The 18,811-nt window shown below is 43.4% G+C and overlaps 1 protein-coding gene across 1 annotated transcript; it reads right to left on the bottom strand.

The window, feature by feature from the left end:
* Positions 1–600: 600 nt before the first annotated feature.
* EIF3M (eukaryotic translation initiation factor 3 subunit M) lies at positions 601–18,769 on the bottom strand. Its single transcript, XM_069965784.1, has 11 exons — positions 18,662–18,769; positions 16,822–16,954; positions 16,589–16,727; positions 13,517–13,640; positions 13,337–13,431; positions 12,876–12,959; positions 12,118–12,217; positions 11,826–11,907; positions 2,169–2,312; positions 1,679–1,739; positions 601–1,271 (listed from the first exon to the last, which is right to left on the bottom strand). The coding sequence occupies exons 1-11, from the start codon at positions 18,701–18,703 to the stop codon at positions 1,151–1,153; spliced, it is 1,125 nt and encodes a 374-aa protein (XP_069821885.1). The 5' UTR covers positions 18,704–18,769; the 3' UTR covers positions 601–1,150.
* Between the last annotated feature and the right edge of the window lie 42 nt (positions 18,770–18,811).

Below are 18,811 nucleotides of genomic sequence, written 5' to 3'. Positions count from 1 at the left end.
GTTTTCTTAGAATCAACGCTTTGGTGGGTGCCTAGCTGTGCCAAATTACTGCCTCTTTAAAGGGAGTTATCCAAAGATTAAAAGATTTTCCCTGTCCACAAGAAAAGTGTATCTCATCAGTGGTAGCCTAACAGCTGTGACCTTCAGTAATGGCAAGAATGGGGGTCCCACATTCCCCCAGTGAATAGAATGGCAGGGCAGCCCCAGATGTGTGCATGCAGCAACAGCTAAGCATGCTCACAGTCTTTCCATTCACTTGGGGCACAAGGGACAACTGTTCTTGTGATCAGCTGTGTGTTCTTGAGATCATACTCCTGCTGATCAGATACATGTTTCCTGTGAATAGGAGGTTTAGGGTCACCACTGCCTGTTTTGACCTCAGCTTCCAGAGGTTCTGTGAGCTGCACCCACCCCTTTTTGCTTTTATCCTGTGAATAGGAGTCAAATTTTAAATGTTGACCTAACCCCTTATATGATATGAACAATTTGCTCACGATTAATGTTAAGGGTATTGTAGAAGCAGAAGAGGAAAACAGTGTTTGTTGTGATGTGACATTTCTAAACCAAATTTCTACATTTTAAACATTTTAAAAAGAGATATTCCAAAGCAAATAATTTTATTTTTCTTTTATGTAAGATTGCATAAGAACAGTGTCCACTGTAGACAATATTCAGATTTACCTGCAGGACCTCAAGAAAGCTGTGATGTAAGCAAAGACAGGATTGTCAATGACTCCAGGGCTCTGCTTCATCAATGATCCCACCAGATCCTGACCTTCCAAGCCATCACTTACATGGGGAATTACAAGAGCACTGCCCTATTTTTCTTTACAATTGGTGGCACAAATGACAACAGAATGTAACAAAATGGTTGTTACAAATTGCCATAGTTCAGACAGTATCATGGCTCCCTTTATAAAGAAAGCCATGTCGTCAGTGTGAACATAGCCTTATATAAGCCTCATTTCTATAGTGAACTGCTTTCTACAATGGATATTTTTATTGTAATTGGCTGCATCCAGGTTCAGTAGAAATGGCATAGATGTAAAACAGGTTTGTTTATGACAATCCCCCCCATTTGACTAGAGATCCATTTGAGGCACAGCTGAAAAGGTCTTAGTCCAGAGCCATTACGCTGCTTATGTTGGTTTCAGGCATCAGAAATACTATGGAGACTATTCTTCACTTTGTTTAAGTTAATCTTCCAGGAGTTGAGAATATCATACAACTGTTGCCATTGCTGCTTCCCAAAGGTTCTGTGCGTGCTGTGACTGTAAAAAGTTAAGGAAAAAAAAAAATGTAAATCCTACAATCTGGTCCAGATCAGTTTGCAATTATTCAAGCTGTAGATTAATAATTCCATTCTGTGCCGCCAGCTCCAGAGCACAATTCCCGTTTTACAAGAGTGACTATAGAAAGTGGCGCGGCTTATTAGCATTCAGGCCACTGTCACGGTCATTAAGTGAAATGTGCTGGAAAATAGGACACTTTCATTAAATAAGCTAATCACATTCAGCTCTGGGCTTTAATAAAATTATGATAAATAGGCAGCATTTAACTACAAGCACATGATGAGAACCGGCTCAAATATTAAACAGATATATTATGTGAAATAATTAAAAAAAAAAAAAAAAAAAAGTCTAGATTGCATATTGCGGCAGGGAAATTATTACCTTACCTCACAACAACTTTCTTCTGTGTCTGGTCAATTTTGCAGTACACCATCTTTGTCTTCACGGCTGCAATTACAAACATGTATGTCACATATGTTAAAAAAAAAAAATATTAAAGTTACCAAAAATAATGTATCAAACATAAACCAAACTGTGGTATGCTGTTTCAAATGTACTATGGATTTAATCTCTCCAGGATAATAATTCCATCGTATAGTGCTTACCTCCAAGTGTTCAGACTGTGAGATCCGGAGAATGAGCTGGGAGAAGTTCTGCTCTGACCTTGTTGGCTCCATAGACTTACATTATACGCCCCCCTGGTCACACAGCACTGGGAGAGAATAAACTTCAGACTTCTCCCAGCTCCTTTCCTGATTGGTCAGGGTCTGAACATACAGACCCCAAACCAATAAAAACTTTTGACATGGCTCACTGAAAAGTTTTTTTTTTCTATAGACAGGGACATACATGTAAACTTATTCTTAAGAGACTTACCATCAATTACGAATGCTTCTACATCATCCGCCCCAAGTTGCAGTTCCTGCTGAATAGTGTCAAATGAAATCTCCTTGTTTTCCACAGCCATTCCCATAAACGTAAGAAGCCGCATTTTTTCCATGTTTTGCTCATGAGAGAGACCTGAAGAGGTTTGAATGATTAAAGTACCTCAAATTTGCAGGTCTTACAAATTCTGTTTGCACGCTTCTTTATTAGTGTTGAGATTTTCTTACATATACATTATACATTACATTCTCACTTATTCTTTCCTATACATGAAACCACTTGCTTGTGACAAAAGAAATTCCCTGCACTGGCATCCATTACTCGCAGGGTTTATAATGTTACATGATCTATTACTAATGAAGTGTTAATTGCAGTAATTACATTGGGAGAGCAGACAACCTATGGAACAAAAAAAAAAAAAAAGCAACCAAAAGGCCTCTGGTCAAGCATCTCAAAAGTCTACGAATCAATTAACACAAATTAACATAATTAACAAATGAAGGCTGATTAGCTTTGTAAAGGATAACATTAGGTGTACAAGAAAGGGCGATGTGGATGACAAATTGTGACGCTTCAATTCTAATTAGTAATCAAGGAATCAGCACATTCCTGCTAGAGAATAACACAAATCACACCAGATGCCATCTAAAATAAACTTCCCAGAACAATTAACTTCACCCAATGCTCTGTAATGCCTTGCTCACATGGGAACGCTCTGCAATGTCAGCACGAAGTAGTTATCATAACACATGGTGGTGATTTGCAATATTTCTCCTTTTTTGCTATAGAAAAAGTGTACAGAAATCATAGAGGAGGCAGTTGGTCTCAGAAATTGTTCAATCGTGAAGCATATTGGATATTGAATCTGGACAGCCGATTTCCTAAAGGACTGAACTACAGAACTGACTTGTTGTATATTTATTAATTTATGGTCCTCACTGTTAGCCTATGTTCACATTGCATCCACAGGGAACTGGACGGCTTATCCCACTCTCCTTAACCCCTTGCCTCTAAAGCCTGTTTTGGCCTTAATGACCAGGCTCATTTTTCAAAATCTGACCTGTTTCACTTTATGCTCTTATAGCTCAGTGATGCTTTAACGTATGCTAGCGATTCTGAGATAGTTTTTTCGTCACATATGACACTTTATATTAGTAGCAAAATTTGGTCACTACTTTGTGTATTTTTTGTGAAAAACATCAAAATATCAAGAAAAATTTGAAAATTTTGCATTTTATGAACTTCTGAAATTCTCTGCTTCTAAAAAAGGAAGTCATAGCACATAAATTAGTTACTAAATCACATTACCAATATGTCCTCTTTATTCTTGCATAATTTGGGAAACATATTTTACTTTTTTAGGGTGTTACGGGGCTTAGAAATTTATGAGCAAATTATCACATTTTGTGAAAATTTCCAAAACTGATTTTTTTTTAGGGACCAGTTCTTTTTTTAAATGGATTTAGAAGGCTTGTATACTGGAAACCCCCATAAGTGACCCCATTTTGGAAACTAGACACCTTAAAGAATTAATCTAGGGGTATAATGAGCATTTTAACCCTACAGGGGCTGGAGGAAAGTATTCACAATTAGGCCGTAAAAAAATCGAAAATTTAAATTTTCAAATAATATATACGTTTAGATTAAAGTTTCTCATTTTCAAAAGGAACATGAGAAAAAAAGCATGCCAAAATTTGTAACGCAGGTTCTCTTGAGTACAACGGTACCCCATATGTGGGCGTAAACCACTGTATGGGCACACAGCCGGGCTCAGAAGTAAAGGAGCGCCAATTAGCTTTTTTTCATGCAGATTTTGCTGAAGAAGTTTCTGAGCGCCAGGTGCATTTGCAGAGCCCCTGTAGTGTCCGCAGAATAGAATCCCCCCAAAAGTCACCCCATTTTCGAAAGTACACCCCTCAAAGAAATCATCTTTGGGTAGGATGAGCATTTTGACCCCACATGCATTAGAGGAAAGTATTCAAAATTACACAGTAAAAATGAAAAACACGAATTTTTCCAATAATATGTTTGTTTAGTTTGAAATTTTTCAATTTCACGAGGAACAAGAGAAAAAAAGTACCCCAAAATTTGTAATGCAGGTTCTCCTGAATAAAACGGTACCCCATATGTGGGCGTAAACCACTGTATGGGCACACAGCAGGGCTCAGAAGTAAAGGAGCGCCAATTAGCTTTTTCAATGCAGATTTTGCTGAAGAAGTTTCTGAGCGCCAGGTGCATTTGCAGTGCCCCTGTAGTGTCCGCAGAAGAGAAACCCCCCAAAAGTCACCCCATTTTGGAAAGTGCACCCCTCAAAGAATTCATCTTGGTGTGTGGTGACCATTTTGACCCCACAGGTATTAGAGGAAAGTATTTAAAATTAGACAGTAAAAATGAAAAACTTGAATTTTTCCTATAATATGTTTGTTTAGTTTGAAATTTCTCAATTTCACGAGGAACAAGAGAAAAAAAAGTACCCCCAAATTTGTAAAGAAGGTTCTCCTGAATACAACGGTACCCCATATGTGGGCATAAACCACTGTATGGGCACACAGCAGGGCTCAGAAAGAAGGGAGCGCAAATTAGCTTTTTCAGTTCAGATTTTGCTGAAGAAGTTTCTGAGCGCCAGGTGTGTTTGCAGAGCCCCTGTAGTGTCCGCAGAAGAGAACCCCCCCAAAAGTCCACCCATTTTGGAAAGTACACCCCTCAAAGAATTCATCTTGGGGTGTGGTAACCATTTTGACCCCAAAGGTATTAGAGGAAAGTATTCAAAATAAGACAGTAAAATTGAAAAACTAGAATTTTTCCAATAATATGTTCGTTTAGTTTGAAATTTCTCAATTTCACTAGGAAGAGGGGAGAAGCTGCATGCCCAAATCTGTAACGCAGGTTCTCCTGAGTAGAACGATCCCCCATATGTGTGCATAAACCACTGTATGGGCACACAGCCGGGCTCAGAGGGGAAGGAGCGCCAATTAGCATTTTCAGTGCAGATTTTTACGAAGAAGTTTCTGAGCGCCAGGTGCGTTTGCAGAGCCCCTGTAGTGTCAGAAGAATAGAACCCCAGCAAAAGTCACCCCATTTAGGAAAGTACACCCCTGAAAGAATTCATCTTGGGGTGCAGTGAGCGGTTTGACCCCACAGGTATTAGAGGAAAGTATTCAAAATAAGACAGTAAAAATGAAAAACTCGAATTTTTCCAATAATATGTTTGTTTAGTTAAAAATTTCTTAATTTCACGAGGAACAGGAGAGAAAACGTACCCCAAAATCTGTAACGCAGGTTCTCCTGAGTACAACGGTACCCCATATGTGGGCATAAACCACTGTATGGGCACACAGCAGGGCTCAGAAGGAAGGGAGCGCCAATTTGCTGGAGCAAAACCGCAGCTAGTAATAGTTATTAGAATAGCGCAGTTACTAAAATACAATAAAAAATGAGATTACAGGTAATGTGGGGTGGTCACGGGCAACCTGGGGTGGTCACGGGCAACCTGGGGTGGTCACGGGCAACCTGGGGTGGTTACAGAGAATCTGGGGTGGTTACGGGCAATGTGGGGTGGTTACGGGCAACGTGGGGTGGTTACGGGCAACGCGGGGTGGTTACGGGCAACGCGGGGTGGTAACGGATAAACTGAAGTGCTTATAGGTAATCTGGGATGGATACCTGTAATTTGGGGTCGTTACGGGCAATCTGGAGAGGGTCACTGGCAACGTGCGGTGGTCAGGGGCAACGTGCGGTGGTCAGGGGCAACGTGCGGTGGTCAGGGGCAACGTGCGGTAGTTACGGGCAACGTGCGGTAGTTACGGGCAATCTGGAGGGGGTCACTGGCAATTTGGGGTGGTTATGGGCAACGTGCGGTGGTTACATGTAATCTGGCGTGTTTACGGGCTACCTGCAGCGGTTACGGGCAAACTGGGGCGGATACGGGCAACCTGCGGTGGTTACGGGTAATCTGGGAGTAAACCGCAATTATTACTATAATAAAAAGTGTGTTTTATTTTGTTTGTATGTTTTTCACTTTTTCACATTTACACTTTTTCACTTGTTCTTTTTTCACTTTCATTTTCACTGTATTACTATGATTACTGTGATATTTTCTATCACAGTAATCATAGTTTAGTGACAGAGACCAAATTGGTCTCTGTCACTTTAAATTTTCAGAGCTAACTGCTTCTGACGCGCATGCGCACATCAGAAGCAGTCAGGACTTCGAGGAGGACGGAGCTCCAGGATCCGGTGAGTATATGGGGAAGGGGGGGTGACTGGGGGACGGGGGTGACTGGGGGGCGACTTGGGGGGGGGGCACGGTGACACTTTTTATCCCCTGTCACCAATGATTTATGGTGACAGGGGATAGAAAGTGCCGGGCAGCACTGGGAACAGGCGATCGGCGGTATATAGTATATACCGCCGATCGCCTGCTCCGGGACCACACGGGGGGGGTCCCCGATCACTGCCCCATGCTCTCCGCTACCTCCGGTGGCGGAGAGCATGGGGCTTTGATCATTATTTTATATCCATCCCTGCGAACAAACATCGCAGGGATGGGGGCGGCCATCTTGGATCTGATAGCCGCCCGGGTACGGGGATCTGATCGGGGGGCTGATCTGGGGTCTGAGGAGACATTTTTCATCTCCCCCCACCGTGAATCCACGGTGGGGGGAGATGAAAGCTCTCGGCGGCGCCGGTAATTCCCGGTACCGGAGATCACCGCTATAACGGTAATAGCGGTGATCTCCGGTATCGGGGGACAAGGGGAGGGGGCCGGGTGACATACTAGTTGTGGCGGTAGGGGGAGGCAACGTGCTGCAGCCTCCCCCCGCCGCCCGATCTCCCCATAGACGCTGCGGTCGCATTGACCGCGGCGTTTATGGGGTTAACTGCCCGGGGGGAGCGCGGCTCCCCTCTGGGCAGAGGCAGCAGGGGGATGCTGTGTGACATAGCATCCTCCTGCTGCCCGATCTTCTATAGGGACAGCGGGGGGAGGCAGGGAAGCCATGACGTTCCTGGAACGTCATGTTGCGGGAACTACCTGCTTTACATGACGTTCCAGGAACGTCATTTTGCGGCAAGGGGTTAATGGTGTCATGATTTCAGGTGTCGGTAGCTTTGTCTGATTCTGATTTTAAATACACCTATTTGCAAATAAAAAGTTTTGCTTCTAATAAAAATAGTAAAACGTTAGACTGACCTATAGAATAAAAGAATAAAAATGTCAGTTTTACCGTAAAGTGCGTTACGTAAACATGTAAACCCCCCCAAAATTTGTGGAATCACATTTTTTGACCCAAATTCACCCCATAAATGATATTTTGGGGGTTCCGACATTCATTTTATGGCAGATTGAAAGATGCCATTACAAAGTACACTTACGCCTGTAAAAAACAAGCCCTCCCATGGCCCTGTAGGTGGACAAATAAGAGTTATGGGTCTTACAAGACGAGGAGGAAAAAACAAAAACGCAAAAGTGACAATTGGCTCGGTCCTTAAAGCGACTCTGTACCCACAATCTGCCCCTCCCCCCCAAACCGCTTGTACCTTCGGATAGCTGCTTTTAATTAAAGATCTGTCCTGGCGTCCGTTCAGCAGGTGATGCAGTTATTGTCCTTAAAAACAACTTTCAAACTTGCAGCCCCATTCCCAACCGGCGTGGCTTAGAATATCTGTGCCTTAACTTTGCACCAGCCCTCCATCCCTCCTCCCCACCCTCTTCATCATTAGGAATGCCACTGGAACATTTCCTCCATGCAGAACATTGTACAGGTGCCTTAACGATCCAGCCCATGTGCCGTGCTGACACAGGTGGGGAATAGGAGACAATCTGCCTGGAGCATTCCTAATGATGAGGAGGGCGGGGAAGAGGGACAGAGAGGTTCTGCCAGCCTAATGCATACACAATCTAGGCCATGCCCGTAGGGCACGGGGCTGCGAGTTTAAAAGTTGTCTTTTAGGACAATAACCGCATCACCTGCCGAACGGACCGCAGGACAGATCTTGGATTAAAAGCAGCTATCCGAAGGTACAAGCGGCTTGGGGTGGGCAGATTGTGGGTACAGAGTTGCGTTAAGGTCATTTCAGGCTCTGTCCTTAAAGAGAATCTGTCAGCGCCTATTCTTGTTCTGAGGTGCTGACAGTGTGATGAAGGTCTGTGCTCCTAGTGCCGTGTCATACCTTTATTTTTCACATCGGTGCTTTACTTTGTCAGATCGGTGCTGTAGTTTCTTTTCACAACTGTCAAAGAGGGGGGAGTGGTGATGTCTTGGTGCCGCACTTTGGCCCGCCTCACCACTACCTCCTCCCAGCTTGTCTTGAATATTCATGGCGCGCGTCCCCAGGCCTCCTGGCGATGTCATCTGTAGCTTCCTGGTTCAGTGTACTGCGCGCGCTCTCGCAGGCTGATTCGCGCATGCACCGTAGTGTGTCGGAACGGCGCAGGCGCACTGAGGGCATAAGCTTATACCCTCAATGACTTCGCTTGGTGCTGTACCAACGCTCTACGGCGCATGCGGCACCAAGACATCACCACTCCCCCTCTGTGACAGTTGTGAAGAGAAACTACATCGCTAATCTGACAGTACAGCACAGATGTAAAAAATAAAAGGTATGACACGGCAGTAGGAGCACAGACCATCATTACACTGTCAGGACCTCAGAACAAGAATAGGTGCTGACAGATTCCCTTTAAGAGGTTAATCTCTGATTTTGGCCATGACATACACATGTAAGCAGATCATTAAAGGAGTAATCCTGTGTGACTCCATCACTATAGAGCTGTATGTATTTTTTAAAATTAATTATAGTTCCTTTTAAATTATACACTTCTCTACATAAAGGTTGGAGGCGCGTTCCATTTATTTTATTTTTTTTTTTTTCCATGTGTATTATTATTATTTTTTTTTAAATAAGATTTATTATATTCCAAATCACATACATGTTAAAAGCAAAAAATAATATAGCAATCCATAGCAAAAAAGACCTAAAAAAAAAAACTTTCCGTTATCCAGATTGGGGCTGCTGATAAAACATAATTAATCTGGGGCTGTATCACCATTTTAATTAAGGCAGCTCGGTCCGCCATAGACAGCGGTAGCTTACACCATACTTCTACCTTTTTCTTGATTTTATGCAGAAGGGGCTTTAAGTTATACTCAGCAAAGAGAGCTACATCCATAGGCATTTTAATCCCTAGATATTCCAAGAATCCATCCGCCAGTTGCAGCCCAAAATCCTTTAGTGGTTCCTGAGGTGTCCCTGGCAGCACCATCAAAAGGGATTTGGACCAATTGATCCCAAATCCTGAGACAGCACCGAATTCCTGACACGTATTTAGTACATGTGGGAGAGCTTCTTCAGGATTACGTACAAACAAAAGGAGATCGTCCGCTTACATAACAATCTTGTCCTGTATGCCTCCCAGACCAAACCCTTCTATCAAAGGGTTAGCCTTAATCATATAGGTCAGAGGTTCTATATAGAAGGTGAATAATAGAGGCGAGAGAGGGCAGCCTTGTCTGGTTCCCCTAGACAAGTAGAAGCTCCTAGACAGGCTGCCATTAATAGACAATCGTGCTGAAGGTTCTTCATACAGCATCTTTATCCACCTCAGCATATTTGGACCAAAATTAAATCTACCAACAACCTCCCAGAGATACCCCCACTCCACCCTGTCAAATGCCTTCATAGCATCTAATGAGAGGATGTAGCGGGGGGTCTCTGTTTCTAGTTGCATATTGGCCATCACCCTGTCTAAATTTTCAAAAATCGACCTATTTGGGACAAAGCCATTCTGTTCCATGCCAATAAGCAAGGGACTGACCGTCTTTATCCTCAGTGCTAGCAATTTAGCGATAATTTTTGCATCTGCATTGAACAGCGAAATGGGACGGTATGCCCCCATATCTAAGGGGTCCTTATTCTTTTTAGGAAAAATAATTATTGTTGCTTCCCTCATAGAGAGGGGGAGTGTTCCACTATTACAGGATTCATTAATCATATCGACTAACGCTGGTAGTAAGGCTGTTTGGTATTTTTTATAAAATTCGAAGGGAATCCCATCCGGCCCAGAAGCTGAGCAGTTAGGGAGAGAATTTAGGACTAGTTGTATTTCCTCTAAGGAAAACGCCTCCTCTAACTGTGTTTTCTTTTCGTCCGTAAGTTTTTTAAATGAGAGTCTATCTAGGGCGCGTTTCCATTTATAGTAACAATTTTACAGGTTTATACAAGCAAAGTATATACCAAGAAAGTCTCTGTCCTTTGGGCAACATATGTATACACTTTTGTTACGAGATAAAATGACCTCCTTTTGGGTACTTGACAGGATGATCTAATAACACAATGCCTGTGTTTTCCAAGTAGTAAAAAGAGGAACCAAACTAAAAAATTTCAGTTCCCATTATACAATCTGTGTAACATATGTATAATGAAGTATACAAACAGACCATCATTTCTAGTGTAATGTTTCTCCCATTCTATTTCTAAAATGCGTCATTTACCTTGTCTGGCATTGGCGCTGACCCCTTTCCACAGAAATGTAGTGGAGTGACAGAATCAACGGGGGGAAGGGGGGATTCAATATGGAAAATGTAATTGTAATGCGCACAATAGCTGATGGACCTGTGCTCTTTTGAAACAGTCAATTACACATGGATGGGGGAGCGTCCTAGTGTTAATGACTACTCCCTTTTTCCTCGGTCTGTAAATAAAAGAGCTGCTGACATTACATTCCATCACACAGACGCATGCTATGAAACAAATTAACAGCAACGCACCAGATCGCCAAGTTTTGCAGGACCCTGGTTCATAGTTTTTTGTTTTCTTTAAAAGTCTATTGACATTTTTCTTAATCACAAACGCTGCATAAGTAGTAGAAATGTGGGGGCACCTCCCACTCTCATCGATGGATAAAAATTGCTGAATCCTAATTACACCATTTAATATCCTAAGCAATTGTAAACACAGATGTATGGTGTTTTACACAAGCTTCTGCTTAACTGTCCATGAATAAGTCTGGCTGTATCTTTCACAGTATCCCTCCAATTAGGATCTTCTGCCTAATCAACACTTCAGAACTAGTCTGCACAGGTCCTACTCTACAGCCAGGTACACATGAACGTATTAAATTTAACGACAGCTTTGACAAACTAGGATGCCATCAGTTTGTCAGAAGACCCGTGGTCAGGCTGGGATTCAATGGCACTGGTACAAAAATGTGTTCATATTACGCTTGCCTGAAACCAGTTGAATAGAAACCATACACAATTCTCTCTTTCCTACTGAACAAGCACTACTATCTCTATACATGGTAGATAATAACTGGAAAAGTACTTTAAAAGGAAAAAATCATCACTTTCATGTCACCTGTAGCAGAAATCATCAGGGTGGTCCCCATCAGATTCTCCCTGCCCCAGCGGCCTTTACTTATACATCTCTCCCTATACCCAAACAGGTAGAGAGCGATAAAATCAGGCGCGGCAGGAAGCTGCTGGGGACCTCCCTGCTGAGGCAGCTTTAGTGCAATGCCCCCAAATGAAACATATGTACATCCCCAGGCATAAAAGAAATCTGTCAGAAAAAAGGGACAGGATTTCATCCAGCACTCTGTATCCCTGCCCTGTGTATCACTACTTCACAGGTCATGAATTTACTTACCCAGTGAATCAATGAAATCCTTGTTATTCTGGTAAAATTTGACATACGAAGAAAGCTTAGCACTGACGAATATGGTCAGGAGCTGAGAAAACAAACATTAGGATTATTTTAACATTCTCACAATGAAGTAAAGGCAATATATATCATGTGTAAATTTTACCATCTACTTTAATACTCTCATATTACATGGATAAAACCATGTAAAATGGAAGGTGATTAAAGACCAGCAATGACCTGATATAGCAAAAGGTACAATTATTTTCAAAGTAACATTAAATAAATTGCTACTTACATCATGAATAAGCTCGCCTTCCAAAAACTTCACTGGTTTTAAAGCAAGAAGGTGATCAAGTAAGAAAGTCTTGGGATCCTTCAGTGCTCTGACAATGCACCTAAATCCAAAACCAATATAGATGTGTGTAAGGAACACGAGAGCTGAATATACAATGCAAGCACCTCCAGAATTCTCTGCTACTGAATGTGGACATGAAGCAGCTGTACACATGTGCAGTGCCCCACTTCAAGCATACTCAGGAATGGCTGTCAATCAATACTAAGCCATGTCTGTGAGCATGCAAAGGATTGGGACTTCCTGTGTTTGGTCCTTGTTTTTTTTTGCAATTTACATTCATTATGTTTTTTTTTCTAGTTATGATGGAAAACACAGCACTTCCTGTTTTCTGACTTTTTTCCCCTAAAAAAAACAGGAAACAGAAAACAGGAAGTTCTGTTTCCCAGGCCATCTGAGCGCTCACAGAGAGAAGATAGTCATGCGATTGACAAACATATTGAGAGGTGACTCTCTGTACTGGCCAGAATTCCTGCGTTTAGTTTGTTTTTGTCAACCAGCACAAGTCAGAAAATCTGCTTTCAGGAGACTGGACCCGTACATCCTTGGGCTGGTAGGGTGGTTCAGAGAGGGGTCATACCGCGACCCCGCTTTTAGCTGTGCAGCTCCCGGCTGCTATAATGTGTGAGGAAGACCATGTGGGTCCTTTGTACAGTATCCATCCTGAAGCCCCAAAACAACAGTATAAGGCAATGTATTACTTGTGTGCATCCACGCGGGCTTGAGATGCATTGTCATCTGTGTAACTTCCCAGTAACTCCACCATCACTTTAGCGGCTTCCTCACTGTAAAGAAAGAATATTAGTGATTATGTGAGAATATTTAGTAAAATATATGTAAAGCAGATACTCTAAAGGGGTAGAGGACAAGATGGGATTGAAAGAGCCAAACCAAGAGTCCTGAGTAGTGACAAAACACTAGATACACAGCAATATCCTAAGATACCGTCTAGCTCTCAACTTATCGGCAGGAGATCTTTAGGACCCTAAGAAAACTGTGCTGTTCAACCACATATGTGTGCATCCTGCCTCTTAGCTAACAAGTGAGGAGAAGTTACACATCTGTCATTTCTAAAAGCAACTAAAAAATGGAGGCAGAACTTTAATTTAAGGTAGAGAACAGCTGCCATCCTAAAATATGCCTATGTGAAATGGCCAAGTACCTTTTCTTGCAGTCCACGAGTGCCTCGTAGAGCAGCCTGAGCAGAATGTGCTTCTTTTCTGTGTTAAGATTCCAGTCAATGATCCATTTTCGAACCTTAGTACATAAAATACAGAAAGATAAATATCACTTTGATAGCAATGGTCATATCTGTATGTTATCTGATGAGGAGGGCACTGACCTGGTCAAGATCTGTGGGAATGTACACTATAGCTCCGCAGGTAGCTGCTACCTTTATGAGGGCACAGTACACTGTGTACCTGACTGGGGTGCTCTTATCCATGCCATGGAAAAGATTGCTGAGCCTGCAATAAATCATACAGAATGCTTGTAAGAAGACATAAAAAGGTACAATAATGCAGCATTAACTGGTTAAAGAAACTTCAGTACTAATGCCATCTGCAAACATGTTAAAAAATTATTTTACAATATTTTTTCATACAATACAGTGGATCCTATATTACATGGGTAAAGTTTATTAAAGGAGAGCTCCAAAGAAACTAAAAAAAAAAAAAAAAAAGACAGGATGGCAGGTGGGGTGCAGGAACATAAACATGAGGTACTCGGATGTCGGCTGAAATGACAGCCGACAGCAGTCAGAAAGACCCGCGATTGGTGTTACGGGGGCACAGGGACAGGTAAATATACTTTATTAGGTTTCAGCACCCCCTGCCTGCCTGTCATTTTTTTTTTAGCATCACAGGACTTCCCTTTAAAAAAATAATAATAATTTAGGTTTTTCTATATCAATTTGTAGCCTTTTTATGTCTTGTTGCTATGTCTGCCTCTATTTTTGATATATACAGATTTTACTATTTAGTTTATAGTCTGCACTTTTGCCTAAACAGTCAGATTGGCAGGAATTTTATTTCAAAGAAAACCCTTGAAAGGGTGCAATAAAAAAAAAAAAAAAAAAACAGCATTGTAATCCGGGCATATGAGGCTGCAAATAAATATAAAATCCTTGTTTTTTTTTATAACAGTCAGGATCTGGGTGTTCAGACACTGACAAAACAGTATAAGGGTGCCTTCACACCTACCGACTCGCAGCGTTAATAACGCTGCAAGTCGGCTAGGTCCTGGCAGATCACTGTCAGTACATACACGCAGCGGTCTGAACGACTGCTGCGTGTATGTAAATCTGCTGGCCACTTAACCCCTTCTGATGCCGGCCGCCTCCCGCTCAGCTCTGTATACATTACCTCCTCGCTCCACGGGGTCCCGGCGTCCTGCTCTCCCGCCCGGCCAATCAGTGGCTGCGGCAGGGCAACACACTGATTGGCCGGGCGCAAGAGCAGTACGCTGGGACCCCGTGGAGCGAGGAGGTAATGTATACAGAGCTGAGCGGGAGGCGGCCGGCCGGCCGGCATCAGAAGGGGTTAAGTGGCCGGCAGATTTACATACACGCAGCAGTCGTTCAGACCACTGCGTGTATGTACTGACAGTGATCTGCCAGGACCTAGCCGACTCACAGCATTATTAACGCTGCGAGTCGGTAGGTGTGAAGGCACCCTAAGGATCATTATGGTGATTGCGCTGCCACATACTCTATGAGACCTGGACAGAGCCATAGACTTGCATTGGGAGGCTGCCCATGTCACATGACACAGAGTTGGGAAAGTATCATACTTAAAGGGTAATCCAGCGAAAAGCTTTTTCTCAGTAATCGAAACACATTACAAAGTTATATAACTTTGTAATATGCTTCAATCACCTATCTGCCTCCCTTCCCTATCTTTTCCCCCCTCCACCCCCCACCAGGAAGTGAAGTAAACTCATTCTTACCTAATGACTATTGACCCCAGGCTTTTCTGTGGAAGCCATTTTATGACAATGCCATCAAGAGGGAGGCGGGTCTAAGCCCTGTTAAAGGGAACCTGTCACCCCCCGTGCCGGGGTGACAGGCTCCCGACTCCCCGTTAGAGCCCTATATACTCACCTAATCTCGCCGGGTCCCGCTTCTCGAGGTGGTCGGGTGACGGAGATCTCAGCCACTGCAGCCCGGCGCACGCGCTGAGAGATGAGTCCAACACCCATAGAGAATGACAGGAGAGTCCAGCGCTCCGTCATTCTCTATGGGTGTTGGACTCATCTCTCAGCGCGCGCGCCGGGCTGCGGCGGCTGAGATATCCGTCACCCGACCACCTCGAGAAGCGGGACCCGGCGGGATTAGGTGAGTATATGGGGCTCTAACGGGGGGTTGGGAGCCTGTCACCCCGCCACGGGGGGTGACAGGTTTCCTTTAAGCCAGCCTTCCTTTGTCAGATGACTCAAGTTGCTCAGCTCTGATTGGCTGAGCAAGATGTAAGCCATCTAACAGTTCTACAGTCAGTTAGACATCACAGGAGACAAAGTGCATCATGGGAAAGCTGGTTCTGAGTTCTGTTTACAGAGCTGGGAAAGAACATGCAGAAAAAAAAAAAAAAAAAAAAGAAGCTTCTTCTTGTGACCCGTCGCTGTCTGACAGATCAAAACTTTTTAAAATGACGGGTACTCTTTAAGGCTATGTTCACACTATGTAAGTTACGTATCATGGCCGTTGTTGCCGATTTGCAACAACGGACGTGATAACTTATGTAGTGCTGCAGTCTATGGAAACCCGGCCGGAGTGTATACATATAGTATATAAAACCTGTCAGTGCACACTGTGGAGCGAGTCGCTCTGGCTGGACGCTCCATTGTGTGCAGCAGTGAATTCAGAAGCGGGTGTACACTGATGCCCCCGTATCCAAATTCAGCAACAGTGAAGATCATCCGGCGGGTAATGCAGTACCGGCCGGGATGCTCTTCTTTGTCACCGTCCGGGTCATGGAACGGCTGGTGTTTCACGCCATGTGAACATGGCCTAACACTGTGTACACACAGAAATCTTACATGTGTTCATATAAAAATGCAATGTTAATTCAGCCTAAGCTACATCTAAAACATGTAATATGGCCAAGTCTAAACCGAAAACATCATAGGATTGTACAATGCTTTAAATTTGGGTCACTACACTACTACTAGAAGATGTGTGGTAACAGTGACCAGTTAGTCCTACATCCTCATAACAGGATGGCCAAGAAATAAGAACTGGCCAAAAAGTGACAGGTTCACAGATTATGGCACCTCTGATATGTCGGGTATATGATCAGCAGCAGATGAACCAATTCATTTGTTGTGCACAATTTACCACGTAGGCGAGCAGCTCCTTGAGAAGACTGCACTTGCATCTCACCCACACCTTAGATTACATTGAGAAGGGATTACTTACAGCTGCAGCCTTAATGATGGACGTTCACCTTCCCGAAATTTGACAAGTTTTTCACATAGGCTTTCAATAAGTGATTCCTGCTTGTCTGGCTCCAATATGAGCAGCAGTGATACAACACTATTCATAATACTCTCAACATCTGTGGAGGAGAAACATTACTCATGAGATGACACACAGGACGTCATATACAACAACCATCACCTTCCATGTGACACACCAATGGTCGTCCATACCTTTATCATCCTCCTTTAGGCAGACATCACAAGCCTCAATGATTTGGGCCAAATCAATGTGTAGACCCCCCTCAGAGTTCTCCTCTGAGATCTCTGCACCTTTAGATTTCAAATATGCACGAAGCTCTGCAGCCTAAATAAGAGAGAAGAATAAGTAGAGACCACAAAACCTTATCACCAAACAGCAGCCCTGGAGGCAGATCAAGAGGCTGCGGACTGACACAGCAATTTTCTACATGGCAAACGTGCACTTGAAGGTGGTGATCTTTAACCCCTTTATGTCAGTAATCTATAGATATATAGATATCACCCGGTGCAGTAGGAATGTGTATATACATTTCTGACTGAGTGGCTGTAGATGTATGCAGGATAGACGCAGTGAGAGCGGTCCCGCACAGATCAGTGTCACGGGAGCCCAGCATAATGACAGGCAGCTGTGATCCCGCTGCTGCCTGTCACTAATCCCTAAAACGCTGCATTCTATAGCGATCGCAACGTTTGAGGTACTCAGTAACAGGGCAAGCTGCTTTCACTGACTGATTGGGTACCCTGCAGCCTCCATCCTGTGGGATTGGCCATCTGTGTATGGAGTCTGCTCTCAGGCAGGCTCTATGCATAGATTGCTGATAACACTGATCTATGCTATGGCACAGCATACATCAGTATATAAAATCTATTAATTGCATGTTTTAAAGTAAAAAAAAAAGCAATAGAAAGAAATCTTCTAAAGTATTAAAAAAAAAAAAATTAATAGTTTAAATATACCTCTATGCCCATTATTAAAATAAAAATATATTTTTTTTAAATAAACATATTATATATCCTAGCGTGCGGAACTGTCCGATATTAAAATATAACATTGTTCCCGCACAGTGAACCCCATAAACAAAAGAAAAAAAAAAAAAACACACACCGGGATTGCTGATTTTTTAAAAAAAATATATATCAGAAAAAAAATTAATAGACAGTGATCAAAATTTTTCGGTTACACCAATATGATATTAATAAAAAGAGGATATCATGGCACAACAAATGACCCCCCAACCAGTCCTGTAGGTGGAAAATAAAAGCGCTACGGCTCTTAGAAGGTGGGGAGGAACATTGCATTAATTTGACCCAGACATCCGTGCATCAATGGGCTCGGTCTTGAAGGGGTTAAAGTGGGTGTATAAAGCTAGAAAAGCATAGTTTCCCACACAGGGCTTCTCTTGTCCATAGGGGCCATGACACTAATCCAGGAGAGATGCTGTTAGTGGAAGATAGCTGCTGCCTGAAGACAAAGCCTACCGCAGGCTCAGCTCCTCACCTCAGCCCCAGTGTGCTAGTGTAATTATAGGCTATGGAGGCACAGGATGGTATAATGGGGACACTGGTATGATGCCACAGGAGGCTGCCAGTCTATGGCAGCTGCACTTCTCATGATGAAGGTGCAGGGGCCAAAGTGACCCCACACAATGGGGTGAAGGTGGCACAACTAACACAAAGGAGCGTGACTCTGTTACCCATAGCAACCAAGCAGGACTCTGATCTCACCTACCTAAAATCCTCAGAAAACACAATCCAATTGGTTGCTATAGGTAACACCATCACGCCCAATCAGATCCCAGTTTATTCAAAACGCAGAACTGGTTACTATGGGCAACTGCATCTATGTTTCCCCTGATGAAGAAAGGACTAGAACTGAAAATCATCCGACGTTCGCATGAACGTCCCTACAGACATAACATATGCTGTAGTACTATGGGTCCCAGCCAGGCCCCGGGCTTTGTCAGCAGCTGCTTCAGCCCACCGATCACTCAGCATCCCAGCAGCACATTGGGAGCAGCCGGGGTCTCCTCACCTGGTCCTCCTCGGACACATCAATAAAAGCCGGGACACTCATGGCTCTGCGGCCTTCTATCCACGCTGCTTCGGCACCGGAAAAGGCAGCGTAGAGGCTGGAATGACGTCACAGTGGGGGCGGAGCCTCTCGGAGGAAGGGGCGGGGATT

Source organism: Dendropsophus ebraccatus, chromosome 4, assembly GCF_027789765.1.
Source record: "Dendropsophus ebraccatus isolate aDenEbr1 chromosome 4, aDenEbr1.pat, whole genome shotgun sequence".
NCBI classification, from domain to species: Eukaryota; Metazoa; Chordata; class Amphibia; order Anura; family Hylidae; genus Dendropsophus; species Dendropsophus ebraccatus.
Note: the sequence above shows the minus strand (reverse complement) of the source record. Positions and strands in the feature narration are given on the sequence as shown.

Bases quoted from the DNA above. Each gene is read 5' to 3' on its own strand.
- EIF3M (XM_069965784.1), bottom strand. From the start codon at position 18,703: ATGAGTGTCCCGGCTTTTATTGATGTGTCCGAGGAGGACCAG. The intron at 16,728-16,821 runs GTATGGACGACC...TCTCCTCCACAG, and splicing joins CCTAAAGGAGGATGATAAAG to ATGTTGAGAGTATTATGAAT. The intron at 12,960-13,336 runs GTACTTGGCCAT...CTTTCTTTACAG, and splicing joins CTCGTGGACTGCAAGAAAAG to TGAGGAAGCCGCTAAAGTGA.